The 21,386-nt window shown below is 40.6% G+C and overlaps 1 protein-coding gene across 4 annotated transcripts in view; it reads right to left on the reverse strand.

The window, feature by feature from the left end:
- Nucleotides 1-5,826: 5,826 nt before the first annotated feature.
- The window catches only part of IQCB1 (IQ motif containing B1), a 60,332-nt gene continuing 44,772 nt past the window's right edge, over nucleotides 5,827-21,386 (reverse strand). The window contains exons 10-14 of one of the 4 annotated variants that reach the window (XM_080655482.1): nucleotides 20,289-20,431; nucleotides 18,749-18,897; nucleotides 10,568-10,699; nucleotides 7,939-8,095; nucleotides 5,827-6,857 (exon numbers count right to left, since the gene is read on the reverse strand). In XM_080655482.1, coding sequence (XP_080511608.1) covers nucleotides 6,628-6,857; nucleotides 7,939-8,095; nucleotides 10,568-10,699; nucleotides 18,749-18,897; nucleotides 20,289-20,431 — 811 coding nt within the window. In that variant the 3' untranslated portion in view covers nucleotides 5,827-6,627. The remainder of the gene's footprint in view (nucleotides 6,858-7,938; nucleotides 8,096-10,567; nucleotides 10,700-18,748; nucleotides 18,898-20,288; nucleotides 20,432-21,386) is intronic. The other 3 variants (XM_080655485.1, XM_080655483.1, XM_080655484.1) reach the window with 3 other exon arrangements.

Raw genomic sequence — 21,386 nt, forward strand, 5'->3', positions numbered from 1 at the left:
TGAGGGCTTCCATAAGGCGAATGGGCCATTTTCATGCAACCAATTAAATACCTACATAAATCCCAAGTATGAAGAGAGTGAGGGAAAGGTTAACTGAAATGAGTAAGTGGTTCATTTTTGAGTTATATAGACCTGAATTTAAACTTGGACAAGTTAGTCAATGTCTCCTATGTTGTTTTCACATTTGCAAAATACAAATTATAAATGTTCCTATCCTATAGGGTTGTTTTAAGGATTAAGTAAAATAAGGACCATAAAATAATTAGCAGAGACCAGCACTTATCACACAATAAATGTTAACTATTACTTAGTAGCAGTAGTAGTAGTAGGAAGTATCATTAGGTTCCTGGAGTAAGGTGGGATGATTTGATGAAGGGTCTATAAATACCATTTCCTTAAATTCTCAACTAGACTAGGTAAGGAACCAACTGTTAAAGACTAATGCTGAAAATATCATCTTTGATCAGCAGTTCTTAAACTTTTATAAAAAAGACAAGAGAAAGCAAGTGTTGATGAGGAGGTGGAGAAAAGGGGACCCTTGTACACTGTTGGTGAGAATGTAAATTGACACAGCCATTATGGAAAACAGTATGGAGCTCCTCAAAAAATTAAAAATCAAATTACCATATGACCCAGCAATTTCTCCTTCTGGGTATATATCTGAAGAACATGAAATATATAATAGAATATTATTCAGCCACAAGAAAGAAGGAAATTCTGCCATTTGTGACAATGTGGATGAACCTGGAGGACATCATGCTAAGTGAAATAAGCTAGACAGAAAACCACTGTATGATCTCACTCATATGTGGAATCTAAAAAAAAAAAAAGTCAAATTCATAGAAACAGGGAGTAGAATGGTGATGGTGGTTACCAGGGGCTGGGAGGTGGAGGAAATCAGGTGATACTGGTTAAAGAGTACAAACTTTCAGTTATAAGATTAAGTCCTGGGGATTTAATACAGTATACAACATGGTGAAAACAGTTAATAATACCACATTATATATTTGAAATTTGGTAAGAATAGATCCTACGCATTCTCACCACACACACAAAAGAGGTAACTATATGACAGATGTATTAACCAAATTGTACTAATCATTTCACAGTGCATATATATATGAAACAATCATATTACTTTAAATATATACAATTTTATCAATTATACCTCAGTAAATCTGGGGTGGGTCTTCAAAATTTAATCTTTAAAGTTCAGTTCAGCAATCATGCATTTGGATTCCCTTTTGTCATGATATGAAATTGACCTCAATAGATATGGATATTACTGAAATGAAGAACATGGTGCAGAGTGGCTTTTCTACAGAATTTGTATTAACTACAGAATTTTCTACTTCTATTTTTAGGTACTCTATAGGTTCCTAAATGTTTAAAAAAAAGAAAGAGAGAAAAGCACTGGCCGGTGTGACTCAGTTGAGCAGGATCCCATGTACAGAGAGGGTGCTGGTTCAATTCCTGGTCAGGACACATGCCCGGGTTGAAGGCTTGATTCCCAGCATGGGGAGTGCAGGAGGCAGCCAATGGATGTTTCTCTCTGTCTCTCTCCCTCTTCCTTCCTCTCTAAAATGTATTTAAAAATGTTTAGAATTTGTATTTTTCATACTTATATGTATGTTTCATATATTATTTGTATTTAAAAGTACATATAAATGCACTTTCTTCTATATAGTGAGTTCTGATGTGAGCAAGTAATCCAACAAAATTAAATTCTAATTGTTGATTAAAGAATTATTGATAAAATCACTTTTTCATGTGTCTTAGATTTTTTCACTCTTATCTGAGTAATGCAGAATTATTTTGTTACTTAATATCCTATATAATAAAAGAGTAATATGCAAATTGACCATACCGCCGATATGCCCACAAGCCACGCCCACCAGCCAATCAGGAGCAAGTATGCAAATTAACCCAACCAAGATGGCTGCAGCCATGGAGCAGCAGGAGGCTTGGGTTTCCCTGGCAATGGAGGAAGCCAAGCTTCCTGCACACCCTGGCCGGCCCAGGCCTCCGCTCAAGGCTACAAAGTCTCAATTATAGAACATAAAAAAATCCCAGATACCAGGGCCTCCGCTTGGGTCGCCAGAGGGCATGGCCGGCCTGCAAACCACCACAGGCCCCTTGCCCAGGCTGCCCCATGCCCCAAGGGAACCCCCACCCTGATCCAGGACACCCTTCAGGGCAAACCAGCTGGCCCTCACCCATGTACCAGGCCTCTATCCTAGCTAATAAAAGAGTAATATGCAAATTGACCATCACTCCAACACACAAGATGGCTGCCCCCATGTGGTCAAAGATGGCTGTCTCCATGTGGACACAAGATGGCCACCACAAGATGGCCAGCAGGGGAGGGCAGTATGGAGGGATCAAGCCAGCAGGGGAGGGCAGTATGGAGGGACCAGGCCTGCAAGGGAGGGCAGTTGGGGGCAATCAAGCCTGCAGGGGAGGGCAGTTAGGGCTGAGCAGGCCAGCATAGGAAAGAAGTTGGGGGTGACCGGGCCTGCAGGGAAGGGCAGTTGGGGGACCCAGGCCTGTAGGGGAGAGCAGTTGGGGGGAACCAGGCCTGCAGGGGAGGGCAGTTAGGGGTGACCAGGCCTGCAGGGGAGGGCAGTTAGGGGCAATCAGGCTGGCAGGGGAGCAGTTAGGTATCAATCAGGCTGGCAGGGGAGTGGTTAGGGGGTGATCAGGCTGGCAGGCAGAAGCGGTTAGGGGCAATCAGGAAGGCATGCAGGCGAGCAGTTGGGAGCCAGCAGTCCTGGATTGTGAAAGGGATGTCCGACTGCCCGTTTAGGCCCGATCCTGCTGTAGGATCGGGCCTAAACGGGCAGTCGGACATCCCTTGAAAGGTCCCAGATTGGAGAGGGTGCAGGCTGGGTTGAGAGACAACCCCCTCCTCCGGCAACGAATTTCATGCACCGGGCCTCTAGTAGTAAACATAATACCATTATCAGTCAGAAAGTATGACAGCATTGTCAAAATTAAAAGTAAAGATTGTATTTCAGTATTGCAGGGGGCGTTTGAGTTAAACTAGTCAGTTTAGCTGGGTTTGGTTTTAACTTCAATGCACCAGCTTCAAGTTGTTTTATTTTTTAGCTGCTGTTACCTTGTGCTTAGAGTAGGGTCTTGAAAGCTGTTCTCAGTGTTTCTGCTCCACCCTCTACTTTTAGTCATCCTTGTATGTTTTTGCCAAAGAGGGGATCTCTCTCCATGTACCTTTTCCCTATCCTCGCAGTAAACTATTGCTTATTACTTGGTGCTAGGCTAATCTTTGAGACATGGGTGGTCTGTTGTCCTGATCCAGCCTAAATTTTAGGCCGGGTCTCTTCTTCCTGGGGTTGGGGTGGGGATTCCTCAGGGTTCCTACCATTCTACCCCATGGCAAATTGCTGTGGCTGGTCTTTAGTAGGAAAGTTTCCTCCCCAGTATTAGCAGACCTCTGGTTTCTATTGGTGTAGGATTTCTGAGTCCAAGATGATTTCCTGCCCCTCCCAGGAGGGTTTTGTTTCTATCCCTGGATTTCTACTTGTGTCTGGGTCTAGTGTTTCCTATCCCGCCCCCAGAGACAGATTTTATTTCTAGTCCTTCCCTACGTGCAATGGAATTTTGTCTGAGCCTTGGAGGTTAGAGGGCTTGCTGCCCCTGCAATTGCAGCTTTAAGGCAAGGGTTTGGGAAAGTGGGTGATGCTTTGGGCATGTCAATCAACCAGGAAGTAGCAGCCTATCCTATCTAATAAAGAGGGAATATGCTAATTAACCATCACTCCATCACAAAGATGGCTGCACCCACAGCCGAGGCCAAGTTCCCATAAGGAGCCTTAACAAGCAACCAGCAGGGACCTGAGGCTATGACCTCAGGCTGTGTCCCCAACTCAGCAGGGCTTCACAGGGGACCTCAAGGTACACTTTCTGTCCTTGTGCTGAGCTAAGGGACCTCAGGCTGCTCCCCTGGCCCCAGCACCAGGCTGGGGGACCTCAGACCACAGCCCCCACCTAGCAGGACTTGACAGGGGACCTCAGGCCACGCCTCCCACCTTGGCACCAGGCTGGGGGACCTCAGGCCATGCCCCCCACCTGGTCGGGCTTGACGGGGACCTCAGGCTGCTCCCCCAGCCCCAGCGCCAGGCCAGGGGACCTCAGACTGCACCCCCTGCCTGGCAGGACTTGACAGGGGACCTCAGGGTGCGCCTCCTGCCTTGGCGCCAGGCTGGGGGACCTCAGGCCACACACCCCGCTCCAGCACCGGGCCAGGGGACCTGAGGCTGTGCCCTCCTGCCTGGTGGGGCTTGACAGGGGACCTCAGGCTGTGCTCTCCACCCAGCGGGGCTTGACGGGGGACTGAGGCTGCACCCCCCTGCTGGTGGGCCTTGACAGGGGACCTGAGGCTTCACCCCCCACCCCGCCTGGCAGGCTTGATGGGGGAGCTCAGGCCACATCCCCTGTCCTGGTGCCGGGCCAGGGGACCTGAGGCTACGTCCCCTGCCCAGCGGGGCTTAACAAGGATGGGACTGGCCGGATCTGGATCTAGTCCAACGGGGGGGTGGGTGGTCGGGTATGGATCTCACGCGATTTTGAGGGGCATGTGGGTGGGCGGGGACTTGACTCTGGGTCCCGTGGTGCGGCCCAGACTCTGATAGGAGGAAGGTTTTCATATACATTTTACTAATTTTCTTTCATCTCTGACACTTCTATTATAGAGAAAGGGCAAATAGCAATATTAAATTATTTCCTCTAATTAATCCCCTTTTAATGTGCACGAATTTCGTGCACTAGGCCACTAGTTACTTCATGTTTGCCTGCACCACTAAGGGCATCTCTTCAGGCCTCCTACCTGCTCCCAAAGTTTTTTTGTATTTAGTAGAGGTCCAAATTCCCCTTCTGTCTGAAACTCCTGATATTCTAAATGACATGCTACCCCCGTGGTCAGCAAACTGTGGCTCACAAGCCACATGCGGCTCTTTGGCCCCTTGAGTGTGGCTCTTCCACAAATACCACAGCCTGGGCAAGTCTATTTTGAAGAAGTGGTGTTAGAAGTTTAAAAAATTTGGCTCTCAAAAGAAATTCCAATCGTTGTACTGTTGATATTTGGCTCTGTTGACTAATGAGTTTGCCAACCACTGTGCTACCCCATACTTGGCCTTTAAGAATTTGCTAGAATTTTAGTTACTGTAATTTCTTATTCTGTCACCTTTGTCTCCAATGCTCTACTATGAAATAGTTCATTTTACAGATACTGAGCCCTATCTCAATTTACTTAGTTTTCTTGAGGCTTTACTAACTGATAGGCTAAAAGAAAGTTATTTTTGTAGATTACCTGGCATTTCTTTTAAGGTAGGAACAACATTCTCATGTAGCTTTCTACATTCTAAGTGAAACCATTTGCTTATTCACAGATGAATTTTTATACATTTATTTTCCAATTATTAATAAAAATTATTTTAGGATTTTGACTAGAATTTTACTAAACTCAACTTTGGGAATGGACATTATCCTATTTGGTCTGCCCATCCAGAAATACTGGTATTACCACTCATTTATACAAAACACACTCTCCATGTTCCTTATATGGAGTCCATGATTTGCTAATTGATTTTAACTTAAATTCCATATTGTTAACAAACATAAATAGTGGTGGCTTCTGCTATTAAAACACAAAGATAAATATGGATTATCAGAAATTATTAGGTTGGAACAAAATAATCATATAGGTACCTAGGAACATAACAGAAACTAAGCATTTTATTTAGCTCTGAGCTTCCTAGGAGATGAGACAAATAAGGAAATGGTGGGCTTTATATTTCTTTTTTTTTTTTAAAATATATTTTATTGATATTTTACAGAGAGGAAGGGAGAGGGATAGAGAGCTAGAAACATCGATGAGAGAGAAACATCGATCAGCTGCTTCCTACACACCTCCCACTGGGGATGTGCCCGCAACCAAGGTACATGCCCTTGACCGGAATCGAACCCGGGACCCTTCAGTCCACAAGCCGACGCTCTATCCACTGAGCCAAACCGGTTTCGGCAAGGGCTTTATATTTCTTATAGAAAGAATGAAGTGTTTATATGGAGACATTTTTTCTTGCACTGAATCCTAGGATTTTTTAAATGTAGTTCCTTCTAGAAATAACAAGATAGAAATTGTGTTCAAACAATATTTTGTAGAAAATAATTAAATGTCTATCAGTTGGCCTTTCCCTTACCTCAATAAAGGCCAAGAGTACACTTCCTATATTAATAGAATAGGAATTTTAGTAATAAATGTGAAAAGTTGAAGTAATCCTGACAAGTTTTTCAGAACTGTTGAAGACATTTATTTTGAAAACACCTTTAGTTGGAAAACAGCAGAAACAAAAAGAGAAATATCACATTTTATAAAAGCAGTAGAATGACATGCTGAGTTTAATTCCACAATAAAAGCCACACCAATTTGTGTGTGTGGCCAGGGTGGAGGAGTGGAAAAAAAACAACAAACAAACAGAATTGAGATAGAGGTAGAAGGTAACTCTTTACTTAGAACCTCTGAAAAACCATAAGTTTTGTCAAAGCATGCCAGAGGCAGACCAATATAATCTCCTAAAATGTAGAATTTATATCATTTCTCAGGGTAACTCCTTAAGGGGGTTTGGTTCCACCAATGAATAAAGTTCCTAATTCTATACTAAGCTCATCCTTTGGGACATCAATCTCATCTTCTGCTTCTTCCCCGAGCTTTTTCCACCAGGGCGCTTGTATATGCTTCAGAGTGGTGAGGTGGGCCTGCTTGGCCTTGGCCGCTACAGGTCTGGATCTACTTAGGAAGAGCTCAGGTTCTTTCCCTTCTGCCTCCTTCAGACTTGGTGCCTCTGTAGTAAACAGAAAATAAACAGGTAAGTGGAAGAGTTCTGTACAAACAAGTAGGAATTTGGAAAATACAGAGTCAGACTTCTGCAATAGCAGGCAGGGACAGGGTTCCAACTCTGAATCTATCATCATTGCTAGGTCTAGATGGCATGTAACTATTCACAAGTTGTAACTGTGGCTGGCAGGAACTGCACCCACTCCATTCTATGTTTAAAAGAATAAAATAAGATGCAGATTTATTTATAAGCAGGAATATTTAAAATAATAGCAGAACTCTATCCTACAGATGAGAGCCTGTTATAGCCCTCTATCCATTCAAAAATACAACATTTTCAAGTAATGTCATTAAATAGAGGACCCCAGCCCCTCTGCTCCACATATACTTCAAGTGTTTTAGAGGCTGACTGAAACACTATGGCTTCATGGATGGGATATCTCATTAAATGCACCAGTGATGACTAGATGAATTCAACTTTGTGAAAGCCTTTCATTAAAAATTATAAAATGGCACTGTAACCACTGGTGTCATCTACTTCTAAAATATGATCAAGAGCTTTTGAGACTACGTAATAGAATCTGGCTAGTAGGTCTTTGGTATCTTTTTTTTTTTAAATTGATTTCAAAGAAGGGAGAGGGAGAGAAACATCGATGAGAGAGATTCATTAATTGGCTGCCTCCGTTCAGCCCCCCCCCCCCGCCCTTCCTGGGGATCAAGGATCAAGCCTGCAACCTGGACACGTGCCCTGGCCGCAATCAAACCTGGGACCCTTCAGTCCACAGGCCGATGCTTTATCTACTGAGTCAAACCAGCTTCAGCTGGTCTTAGTATCTTTAAAATGAATAACTTTGTCTGAGTTGATGCACATGAATGATAGAAAGGCTGGAGGAAGTAGTCAAGAGGGAGGTTATGGGATCTGCATCATTTGGAAACATTGGGTGTTGGTATGACCTAGAAGTAGAAATTTCTAAGGATAGGAGATGGACTAAAAGACCACTAAATGGTGTTTTCCTTCTGAAGATCTTGAATGTCACAAAATCTTGTAAAGGTTCCTTTTAGAAAATAAAAATGGAATGAGCACATACTCATTAACTGCTCGATGTTGGTACTGATCTGCGCCTTCAGAGCCTCTCTGTGCTGTTCGGCTCTATCTTCTAGGGCTCTGCCCATGAAGTAGTGTTGTAGTCGTTCTTGTGCTTGGGAATGGAGCTCTCTGCTGGCCACATCTGACATCTGAGAGCTCTTGAAACAGAGGACATAAAAAATTGTCACAGGAAGGACATATATACCAAAGTATGTTTTACTCAACCACTTAGCAGAGGTTCCAAAATGCTTAATTGTCTCTCATCTTATCAATTGACTAGAGGCCCAATACACGAAATTCGTGCAAAAGTAGGCCTTCCTTCCCCCGGCTGCTGGCACCGGCTTCCTTCTGGCACCCGGGACACAGGCTTCCCTTTGGCCCCGGCTTCGAGCATATTACGCTTTTATTATTATAGATTGTTATGACTGATGTCTACCTTCTACTCTTGTACAAGCATTTTTTTTTTTCACATATGCTGGCATCCTGGTATAGTTAACAACCGAGTTGGCATGAACCAGGCCCAGAATGCCAACCAGCTATGGGCTGCTGTTCTTCCAGCAGTGTAACACTTGCCTAGGTATAAGGCAACCTAGACAGCTGCCTACAGCTGGGGAAGCATTTAAATAGACTCTTAAAAGCAGCTTTAGATGAAAATACAGGTGGGGAAGTTTCTTTTTGGTATGCTCCTACGCCTCACTTCCTCACAGAGTGTGGCATTCTGGGAGAATAGAGAAGACCCAGAAATTATAGTGAAAATTATAAATGGTTTGGTGAAGACATGGCCTGGAAGAGAAGTAACAAGGCCAACCCTTCCGTTCTAGACCCACCTGATAAGACTATCTTAGTTATATTACAATTCCCAAACTTATCTAAGCCATGTTATAACTGCTTCTGATTTCATAGAACAAGGGACAAAATCAGCTAAAGGATCATGTTCTTTTGGCTAGTCAGCTACTTTATTTATTTTTTATTTTTTAATTTTTTTAATATATTTTATTGATATTTTTACAGAGAGGAAGGAAGAGGGATAGAGAGTTAGAAACATCGATGGGAGAGAAACATCGATCAGCTGCCTCCTGCATACCCCCTACTGGGGATGTGCCCGCAACCCAGGTACATGCCCTTGACCGGAATCGAACCTGGGACCTTTCAGTCCGCAGGCTGACGCTCTATCCACTGAGCCAAACCGGTTTCGGCTAGTCAGCTACTTTAAAGGGAACTTAACTAATTAATTTGGAGAAGAATGAAATTTAACTTTAAAGCTGATAAAGCTTCCAACACCACAAAAATTCCAATTCCTGGATCTTGGATAGAGCTCTGTTCCAGTTAACATCTCACTTTTCATCCATGGAATTTTATTTTTTTTTTAATATATTTTTTGATTTTTTTTACAGAGCGGAAGGGAGAGGAAGAGGGATAGAGAGTCAGAAACATCGATGAGAGAGACACATCGATCAGCCGCCCCCTGCACACCCCCCACTGGGGATGTGCCCGCATCCAAGGTACACGCCCTTGAGTGAAATCGAACCCGGGACCCCTCAGTCCGCAGGCCGATGCTCTATCAACCGAGCCAAACCGGTTAGGACCATCTGTGGAATTTTAAACAGGTGCACTACAATGTGGCTAAAGCAGAACATCAAAAAAAATAATTTTATTGATTTCAGGGAGGAAGGGAAAGGGAGAGATAGAAACATCAATGATGAGAGAGAATCAATGATCAGCTGCCTCCCGCATATCCCCCACTGGGGATCAAGCCCAAAATCAAGGCATGTGCCCTTGCCCAGAATTGAACCTGGGACCCTTCAGTCCCTAGGGCAATGCTCTATCCACTGAGCCGAACAAGCTAGGGCTTATTTTTTAAACAGGTGTATGCATCAGAATCACACATAGTACATTAAAAAAAAAAAAAGGACATTAAAGATCTAAACGTGAGAACTAAAACTATTAAAGTCTTAGGAAAAAATGGAGGGAAAACTTCATGAAATTGGATTTTGCAATGATTTCTTAGATATGAAACTGAAGGCACAGACTACAAAAGAAAAAATAGACAAACTAGTCTTCACCAAAATTAAAACTTTTGTGCAAAGTTTTATACTATCAATAGATTAAAAAGGAAGACCAATGAATGGGAGAAAGTATTTGCAAATCATTTCTGATAAGGGATTAATATCCAAAATATAGAACTCCTAAAACTCAACAACAAAACAACCTAATTATAACATAGACAAAGAACATAAATAGACATTTCTCCAAAAAGATAAAAAAATGGCCAATAAAAACATGAAAAGATGCTTAAAATCACTAATCATTAGGGAAATGCAAATCCAAATTACAATACCACTTCACCCATTAGGATGTAAAAATAACAAATGTTGGTGTGAATGTGGAGACAGTCTTGCTAATGCAGTATGGAAAATAACTGACTGGAAGCAAAGTCTCCTCCTGCACTACTGACTATACATCTCTGGTCCATAAAATTATACAGAAGACTCCAAATTAACTATATGGTAAAGTAACTGCTTTGCCTTATACCATCAATATATGTACATATCCGTCTGAGACACCGCTTTGTTGGCAAATATCATGTACTAAAATAATGAAACACTGATATAGCATAGAAGGCTACATACTGGATGTCTTCTAACATAGTCATCAACACGCTGCTTCAGTTCAACTCTCTGTGCATCAGTGAGTTCTCTGAGTCCTTGCCAAGGAGCAAATAGTTTCTTTTTCATACGGCACTTTGCTAGGAATTTAAGAGTCTGGAAAAAAAAAAAAGATTTATGATTTTTCTTCCCTAATAGAACTAATTTCTTCCTACAACAAAATATGTAAGCAACAATCCTGCAATAGCTGTTAACTCTGAGTGTGTATGAGGAGAGGGATGGGGCTGTGACAGGCACGGGAGAAAATAATTACTTTTTAAAAATATATATATTTTATTGATTTTTTACAGAGAGGAAGGGAGAGGGATAGAGAGATAGAAACATCGACGAGAGAGAAGCATCAATCAGCTGCCTCCTGCACACTCCCCACTGGGGATGTGCCTGCAACCAAGGTACATGCCCTTGACCGGAATCGAACCCGGGACCCTTCAGTCTGCAGGCCGACGCTCTATCCACTGAGCCAAACTGGCTAGGGCAATAATTACTTTTTAATTACATTATTCTGTAGTATTTTAATATTTTACAAGGATATATTCATGTATTATTTGTGCATAAGCAATAAAGAGGAAAAACAGGAAATAAGCACTGAGTTCTAGTTTCCATTCTAGTGCCTTATCTCTATAGGACAGAAACAGTGACCCTAATTCTACTTAGCCTACAGGATTGCAAAGATCAAAGAGACAATCTATAAGTAAAAGCCTTGTAAATTAATGTTCTTCCTCATTTACTTTAGAATGGAATTCTGGTAAAACAGAAAATCTTGTTAAAATGCAAGATTTGGAGACAAATTCGAAATTATTCTGCCCAATTTTTTTTCACTCGTCTCCCTTCTTTGCAGTTTTCTTTTTTTTCCATTGAAGTTCACATTGTTTAAGCCGCAGGGGTCTTCAAACTATGGCCTGCGGGCCACATGCGGCCCGCTGAGGACATTTATCTGGCCCGCCGGGTGTCGCTGCCTGTCCTGCTTAGCAGCGACTCGTCCAGGGCCCGCAGTGCGCATAGGAATTTGTTCATAGTTTTTTTTTTTTTTTTTTTAATATATTTTATTGATTTTTTTACAGAGAGGAAGAGAGAGGGATAGAGAGTTAGAAACATCGATGAGAGAGAGACATCGATCAGCTGCCTCCTGCACGCCCCCTACTGGGGATGTGCCCGCAACCCAGGTACATGCCCTTGACCGGAATCGAACCTGGGACCCTTGAGTCCGCAGGCCGATGCTCTATCCACTGAGCCAAACCGGTTTCGGCCATAGTTTTTTTTTTTAAACTATAGTCCGGGCCTCCAATGGTCTGAGGGACAGTGAACTGGACCCCTGTTTAAAAAGTTTGAGGACCCCTGGTAAGGCAATGATTTTCATCTCATGACACACATAAACAAATTGCTAAAATTCTGTGGCACACCAAAAAAATAAATATTTTGCCGATCTGACAAAAAAATAGGTATAATTTTCATCCATTTACACCAGATAGCTATTGTGCTGGCTGTTGTCATTTTTTTATTTGACGATCTAAGGGAAAAGAGGTCAGTGCCCCTGTCTAAATAGTCAGATACTGCATGTTTTAAAATTCCTGCAGCACAGCAGTGTGTGATGGCACACTGGTTGAAAATCGCTGGTTTAAGGCAAAGGCTGGCAAATTATGGCCCACAGGCCAAGTCTAGCTTGCTGCCTATTTTTGAATAGTTTTCGAGTTAAGAGTAGGTTTTTTTTAACCTTTTATCTAGTTACAAAGTTTAAAAAAAATATTTTGTGACATGAAATTCACAATTCAGTGTCTATAAAGTTTTACTGAAACGCAGTCACACTCGTTTATGTATTGTCTTTAGCTTCCAATTATAGAACTGAATAGTTGCAACAGACTTCATGGCCTGCAAAGCCTAAAATATTTTACTGTTTGATGTTACCCAGAAAAAGTTTATGTAATCCTATTTTTTAAAGTGTCATTTTTACAAGAGTTATTAACAAAAAAAACCTCTTTCTCTGCTGGTTTACCATGTTCCTGCCCCACAAAGACAACTTTAACTCTTCTACGTTTTTCTTATCTCCATCTACTTCTCTGTGATTTTTCAGATATAGGTATTATCCATTTACTTTCTTGCATGGAAGGTAGTGATTTAGCTCTTTCACTGCTTGTAGTCCCACATACTTTCCATATCACCAAACACCAAGTATTAATTACAAAATAGTTACGGTGATGTAAAGTACAGCATAGGGAAGATCTTGTAATAACTATGTATGATGCCTGGTTGGTATTAGAAATATTGGGGGATCACTTTGTAAAGCATATGACTGCCTAAATGCTGTATACCTGAAACTAATAAAAAATAATAGAATGTAAACTGCAATTGAAAAATAAAATTATAGCGATAGTCTATTGTGTAAATGATAAATAAAATGAAAAAAATATATCATAATTTCAGTTAAGTCAATGTTCATGTTTACATCATTATCTTTATTACAAAAGGCCTGTGGCTCTAACGCCATACGGACCAAAGACCGGTGCGGGTGTATGGGGCTGCTAGCTGCAGCGTGCACAGGTGGGCGGGGCTGCGAGCACGACAAGGCTGCGCGGATGGGCAGGGCCACACGATTTTGCACGCTGGGCTTCTAGTTACTACATAATTTTTGAACCATATGGTTACTTTTCCTTCCTTGTATATCTTTTATTTTCATTAGAATTAATAATTTTGTTTTCTTGTGCTTAGTTTTCTATGTACTTATCACTGATTATATATCAGAAATTCTGCCCTAATTTTCAATACATTAAAACACATCAGGCATTTTATCAAATTCATTTTGTTGGATACACGTTTTCTGGAGTGTTCTCACATGCTCCAATTTGGATTGATTGTTCTCTGTGACTGATGCATAGCTATCATCCTGAGCTCTCATTCACTATTATCCTGGGGACTCTTTTCATCTTTCCTTTGTGTTTGCTGGATTCTATGTTGTTTTCTTTCTTGGGTTATTACTTTTAGAGACTTTGTGATGCATAAAAATGTCTTTAGTCTATGTTTACCTTCAACAGATGGTTTAGATGGGTATAGAATTCTAGTTGGAAATAATTTTTGCTTAGGCATGTCACAGTCTTTCTCCAATACCTTTTTGCTTCTAATGATGCTGTTGAGAAGTAGTTTTGTTCCCAGTGTATTTCACAGTAATGTGAAATAAATGTAGGTGTTTCTGTCATTATATTACACGAGTCAGAGCTCTTAATCTAAAACTCATGACATTTAGTTCTAGGAAATCTTAAATTATTTGATTTCCACTCCTCAGGTTTTTTTGCTTGTTGTTTGATTCAAATGTTGTGGTGTTTGACTTCCTGAACTGGTTATCTTTTCTTTTTGCCCTGCTTTCTAGATTTCCCAAACCTGTTTTCCTAGCACTTTTATTATGTCTTTTCTTTTCCTATTAAATTTTAATCTATTTTTTCTCCTTATAAGTATCCTGGTTTTGTTTCATGTATTATTTTATTTTACTGTCTGAGGAAATAATAGATTTTTAAAAAGTTTTCTTACCCTGTAATATCTCTATTTTTACCAAGTAGTTTTATTCAACTTTAGTTTTCTTCAGATGTCCTGTGATACTTTCAGCTGATAATTTATGAGTTGTTTAGAAATTCTGAGCAGTAGGTGGGTAGGGTGTATCTACTATATACTTCAATATAGGGCTACTGAACTGGGTGGTTTCATTGGGTTACCTCATTGTGTGTATACTTATGAATTTTCCCTTGGGCAAATCAGATTTCCCAAAGAAACACATTCAATCTACTGTGTGTAGGATATAAATCTGGCTGATAGCACCCTGAGAGCTGAGATGAGGAAAAGGACTGGCGGTCTTCACATTCAGTATATATAATTTCCCTAATACTCCTGTGTTTTTAGTATAGAAACCAAGCCTTAAACTGTACTTGCACCCTCCTTTTGAGAGATCCTCTCCTTTCCTTCTATTCTTCCCTTTTCTTGATTTTTTTTCTTCCTTGCTTCTCCTATATTTCCTCCACCTCTGGCTTTCAGTACCACCCTAGGCTTATGATGCTATGCTGGGAACTTCAAAGTAAATGTTCCAAAACAGGAAAATCTGCCCTTAGATAAGAAAAAGCCCACCTTACCTTTTTATTTTTTATTTTCTTTATTGATTTTGGAGAAGAAGGGAGATGGAGAGAGAGATAGAAACATCAATGATGAGAGAAAACCACTGATCGGCTGCCTCCTGCACACCCCCTACTGGAAATCGAGCCCACAACCTGGGCATGTGCCCTTGACGGAAATCGAACCTGGGACCTTTCAGTGTGCAGGCCGATGCTCTATCCACTGAGCTAAACCGGCTACGGACCCACCTTGACTTTTCTGTCTCTTTTCCTCATTCTATGTCATTTCAGGACTTTCTGAAATTGTATTTACTCACCAATTTTTATTTATTTTATCAACTTCCAATGGTTTGTTTCACTAAGTGCTTTTGTGGATGGTCTGTGATGGATATCTGTAATGGCACTATAGTATTTTTCTGCTATAATCAAGTAGCAAGAATTAGCCATCATTCTGGTTCTAGAATCAAGGAACAGCAACCATCACCCTTCCTTCTAAACTTCCTAAGAGACGAGAAGGCAAAAAAAAAAAAAAAAAAGTTCTGCAGCATCAAAAGAAAAATGTAGCTAACTTCAAGCTGAATTCCAACCTGGCCGGTGTAGCTCGGTTGGTTGGAGCATCATCCCATACACTAAAAGGTGGTGGGTTTAATCCTGGTTGGGGCTTGGGAAGGGGAGGCAATCAATGTTTCTCTCTCAGATTGATGTTTTTTTTTCTCTCTCTCCTTTCCTCTCTCTCAAAATCAATTAAAAAAAATATCAAAAAACCAAATTGAATTCCAACACTACACCACTACAGAAAATTCCAACTTATCTATGCAAGTAAGGATGTATAATTTGAAATGATCAACTTTACATAGGACTTTCTCAATTTTTAGCTACCTACAAAACAATGACTCTGCTTTTGCCAGGTAAGGGAGGAACAGAAAGTAAACAACAGTTCTAGCCTTTCTCTGTGAAGGACACTAATAAACAGTTTCCTGAGGGATGAATTCAATGAAATGATAAACCCTACATTTACGTGTGAAACTGATGAATGATTGTTTTCTTTCTTACCAAGGTCAACTAGAGTGGCAACAGAAATACAGGGTGGGGCAAAGGTAGGTTTACAGTTGTGAGTACACGAAACACAGTTTACTCTTGTATTATTATTTATTAATTATTGTATTATTTTTCCATTTGAACTGTAAACCCACTTTTGATTCACCCTGTATAATGCAAGTTACACATGCAATTTTAAATTATCTAGTAGATATATTAAAAAAGTAAAAAGAAACATGTAAAGTTAACATTTTGCACATACATGTAAAATATTAGCATTTCAACATAAAATCAATATAAAAATTATTAATGAGATATTTTACTCTTTTTTATTCCATAGTAAGTCTTCAAAATCTGGTGGGTATTTTACACTTACAACACGTTTCAACTTAGACTAACTACATGTAAGTACTCAATAGCCACATGTGGTTAGTGGCTACTATATTGAGCAATACAAGTCCAATTAAGTGTATGTCTTAGAAATGGATGCTTCAAAGATGTGGCAAGTATATCTTTTACTAACCATTGCCTGTTCTGATTTTTCTCTACTACTTTTCTTTTTCTTCCCTGTCTATACCTCCATTTTTCTTTCTTTCCCTCTTTGAAAGTAATCCTCTTCTTTACTTTTCTATATTTGACTAGCTTTTCTTTGGCTTCACTGTTATTTTATTTTGTTTTTTTAAAGAGAGGAAGAGAAAGAGAAAGAAACATTGCTGTGAGAGAGAAACATCAACTGATTGCCTCCTGCACAAGACCCAAAAAGGGACTGAACACACAACCTGGGTATGTGCCCTTACCCAGAATTAAACCCGCCACCTTTTGATGTATGGGGCAACACTCCAACCAACTGAGCCACACCAGCCAGAGCTTAACTGTTATGTTTAGTAGTGACCTGCAAAGACTATAAAAATGATTTTTTTCATAAAAAATCCCTTTTGATCTTACTTCAGTGGAACCAATATTCCTCTTTTGGGGTGGTTAAGATATAAGGCAGATCTCTTATGCCAAAAGAAAGTGTAAAAACCAAATAACTCTGCCTTCATTTTCCTCAGATATTCTCCTATAATGACCCCTGCTTTTCTGTCAAAGGAATGGTGGACAAATTGGGGGTATCTCACTTTAGGGTAGAGGACCCTTTTACAATGTATTGGGCGTATCTCCAGGTAAGGTAGCGAATCAACTTAATAAAGACCCAGTTGATTCTTTTTTTTTTTTTTTTTAAATATATTTTTTTATTGACTTTTTTACAGAGAGGAAGGGAGAAGGATAGAGAGTTAGAAACATCGATCAGCTGCCTCCTGCACACTCCCCACTGGGGATGTGCCCGCAACCAAGGTACATGCCCTTGACTGGAATCGAACCTAGGACCCTTCAGTCCTCAGGCTGACGCTCTATCCACTGAGCCAAACCGGTCAGGGCCCAGTTGATTCTTTGACAGGAAAGAGTTTTAACAAGGAGGTTGCCAGGAGGTAAAAGTATTAGAAAGGACCCAGGGTTCCTCTAAAGAAAATGTCTCCAGCACTGACATCTGTGCGTTAATCCTTAATGATCTTATTTAGCAGAGCTATCAGGTGTGGATGTGATCCAGTGGTGGTGCAGGACTATTTAATGCAGATACAGCCTAAGATTAAGAGCCTGAGGAAGGAGATGGCAGAGACCTCTTCCAATTTCCCCAGCACTTACTCTATTATTTTTTTAATGGTTTTAAAAAAAAAAAATCTTTGTAAAAGGTTAATCAGAGAATTCAGCAGATTTTTCAAAACCTATCACTGTGAAAAAACAAATTGACCTAACATTCAACAATAAGGGATTGTAAAATGCTATAGGACCTGAAATCTATACTAATAAAAAGGGTAATATGCTAATTAGATCAGACATCTTCCGGACATCCTTCCAGACAAAGCCACAGTGGCGGGGCCAAGGCAGAGGCAGTTAGGGGCGATCAAGCCAGCAGGGGAGAGCAGTTAGGGATATCAGGCCAGCAGGGGAGAGCAGTTAGGGGGATCAGGCCGGCAGGGGAGAGCAGTTAGGGGGATCAGGTCGTCAGGGGAGAGCAGTTAGGGGAATCAGGCAGGAGAGCAGTTAAGAGCCAGTGGTCCCAAATTATGAGAGGGATTCCGGATTGGAGAGGGTGCAGGCCGGGCTGAGGGACCCCCCCAACGTCCCCCTTGCACGAATTTTGTGCAACGGGCCTCTAGTACTAATACTAGTATAAAAGTTAACCAGGTATTAGGAAAACTGGTAATTAAATGAAATAAATACTTTTGTGCGGTATTTTCCCAAGGCATGCATATATATATATATATATATATATATATATATATATATATATATAATCAACTTTACATAGGACTTTCTCAATTTTTAGCTACCTAATAAACAATGACTCTGCTTTTGCCAGGTAAGGGAAAAACAGGAAGTAAACAACAGTTCTAGCCTTTCTCTGGGAAGTAATATATATATATATTACTATGTTCCAGATAAACCACAGGAAAATAATTTAAGAACACCTTTCTGTAACTCAAAAATTATAATGATCAAATTATATTTAATAGATTATCTGTGCATTAAAAACATCAAATATGATATACTGCACTTGCATAGAACTTTGAGTTTTACAAAACACTTTCCCATAAATTAGGTCATCTGACTCAAATAAAACCTCAATGAAAATGGTAGGGTAGACATCCTTTTAAACATCAGACATGTGCTGAGAGCTGACAACAATAAATTAACACTTAGGTCCTTATCCTTGAGAAGTTCATAACTCAAGTAAGAAAGAAAAAATTTAACAAATAAACACTGTTTTATGGTAAATGTGTCTAACGATCTAAGAAAGTACTAAGGACTGAATTAGTTGGTAAGTTGTAAGAAGGTTCTTATTTTATAGAAGAGAATACTAAGGCTCAGGAGAGCTAAATGATTAGACCAAGATTTACAGCAGGTAAATAGCAAAGTCACATTTGAACCCATGTTTTTGGCTTCTAATCTAGTACTCCTTTTACTACATCAGACTCACTGCTCTCTGAAGTGTGACAGCTGCTTTATACTCCACGAGAGATGGCTTCTGTTGGTGAAAATTTTTCCTTTCCCTGTACCCTCTCCAATGTTTCTGGATAATCAATGCTGATTTCTCTTCTATTTCCCGATTATGTTTTTCCACCTGACCTAAAAGGAGGACAGACATGATTACAACCTACTCATTTCTATGCTTTCTCAAATTCTGGAACCAGGACAATGATAGTAACAAAAATCCTGCAGTTTTGTTTTTTTAATACTATTTACTTATTTTCCCAATTCTATTATTTTATCATGATTCTAAAACCAGCTCTCTGACATCCCCGAGAGATCCCGGATTGTGAGAGGGCACAGGCCAGGCTGAGGGACCCCACTGTGCACGATCGGGGCTGGGGAGAGTCGCGGGAGGTTCGCCAGCCGGGGAGGGACTGCGGGAGGGCTCCAGGGCATGTCCGGCTCACATCAGTCTCGATCGGCCGGACCCCAGCAGCAAGCTAACCTACAGGCTGGAGTGTCTGCCCCCTGGTGGTCAGTGCACGTCATAGCAACTGGTCCACCAGTCGACTGTCTGCCCACATCATAGTGAGCGGTTGAGCAGCCTTAGCAATATCATTAGCATGTTACGCTTTGATTGGTTGAACGGACAACCGAACACTTAGCATATTAGGCTTTTATTATAGAGGATAGTCAAGATTTGGAAGCAGCCCGAGTGTCCATCAGCAGGGAAGGGGATAAAAAAACTGTGTTACATTTTACACAATGGAATACTACTCTGCAGTAAAAAGGAAGAAAATTTTACCCTTTGCAACAGCATGGATGGACCTGGAGAACATTATGCTAAGTGAAATAAGCCAGTCAGGAAAGGATAAATACCATATGATTTCACTCAAGTGTAGAATTTAATGAATAAACTGAACTGCCAAGCAAAACAGAAACAGACTCATAGATAGAGAGCAGGCAGATAGCTCTGGTGGAGGAGTGTGGTGGTCGTTGAAGGGTGGAATGATTGAGCAAAAAAGAAAAAAAAAGAGAGAACTCATGGACATGGATGACAGTGTGTAGATTTTTGGGGGATAGGAGGGAGGGGAGTGGAAGAGGGCATAGAGGGGATAAATAGTGATGGGAAAAATTAAATTAAAAAAATTTCAGGCTAGTGTGTCAAAGGTGGCAAGAAGGTGTCAGAAAATTTGTATTGAGGCATGAGTAAAGTTCTGGTGGTAGAATGGTCATATTCTAACTCCTTACTTCAATTCACTGACAACTATCTTTAAGAATATGTTTACCTATTTCACTAATTTATCTGAACAATAAGAATAAAAAAAATTAGTGGAGAGATAGCTCATCATTAACTAAGAGGCCTTAATCAGAAAAATAGTAACTTTTCTTTCAAGTCAAGAGATTTAATAAGAGTTATCTGAAAATGGAGCAACAAAGAAAAGGTACAAATTTTAAAAAAGAAGTCATCAGGTAGCTAGGAAATCTGGCTTATTAAATGATATCCTAAACATTCTTACATTTATAAAATTGATACTGCCACCCACCTGGATGAACAATTTCAAGCATATTCAGCCGTATTTCTCGGGAAAGTCTCATGGCTCTCTGCCTTTCAAGTTGCAGTTGTAATCTGTTGTCCTCTTCTTCCTTCTGCCTTTTTAGTTTTAGTAATATCTTTGCTCGTTTGGATCTGTGATGGAAACATTAAATACCATACGTACAATTTTCATAAATCGTATGTCCACTCAGAAGTATATGAAAAAATGCTTAAACTCATTAGTAATCATATAAATATTGTTAAAAAATTTTAAACATAATTCCTAGTGTTAGAGAATGATGAAATAAATTTTCATGTGCTGCTGCTATACAACCTTCTGGAGAAATATTTAAAATACATATCGCCCTGGCTGGGTAGCTCAGTTGCTTGGAGCATCATCCCAGTGTGCCAAGGTCTCTGGTTAGTGCACATACAAGAAACAACCAACAAATGAATAAGTAAATGGAACAACAGTCAACGTGTGTGTCTCTCTCTCCCCCTTCTTTTCTCTAAAATCAGTAAAAAGAAAAAAATATATATCAAAAGCCTTAAAAAATGTTAACCAATTCATTACATTTCTAACAATTTTCTTAAGGAAAAATGTGTTATATATTATTCTCCATAGCATTACAACAGTAACAAGTTTAAAACAAAAATATGCTCACAATAGTGAGTTGGATAAATAAATACTGGTTCATTCAATGGATGGGTACTATAAGAAAATTTTTTTTCTAAGAATATTCAGTAACATGGGAAGACACCAACAATCTAAGTCAAGTGAAAATAAAATCAGGATAGAGAAGAGATCCAAATTGTTTAAAAATATATATATACTAGAGACCTGGTGCATGAAAATTCATGCACTGGAGAGGGGGGGGGGTCCCTCAGCCTGGCCTGCCCCCTCTCACAGTCCGGGAGCTCTCAGGGGCGGGAGGGGACCCCATCACACCTCTGCTGCTGCCACTGCCAGCAGTGCAAGCCTCAGCCGGCCCTGGTTACCTACTTGAGCTGGCTCTGGGCATCTGGGGGGCTGAGGGGACTGGGGGACTCCGGAGGCAGGCGCGCGGAGTGGCCAGGCCCGCTTGTCGCCCCAGCAGGGCTGAGGGGA

This window comes from Plecotus auritus, assembly GCF_963455305.1.
Source record: "Plecotus auritus genome assembly, chromosome: 2".
In the NCBI taxonomy this organism is placed as follows: domain Eukaryota; kingdom Metazoa; phylum Chordata; class Mammalia; order Chiroptera; family Vespertilionidae; genus Plecotus; species Plecotus auritus.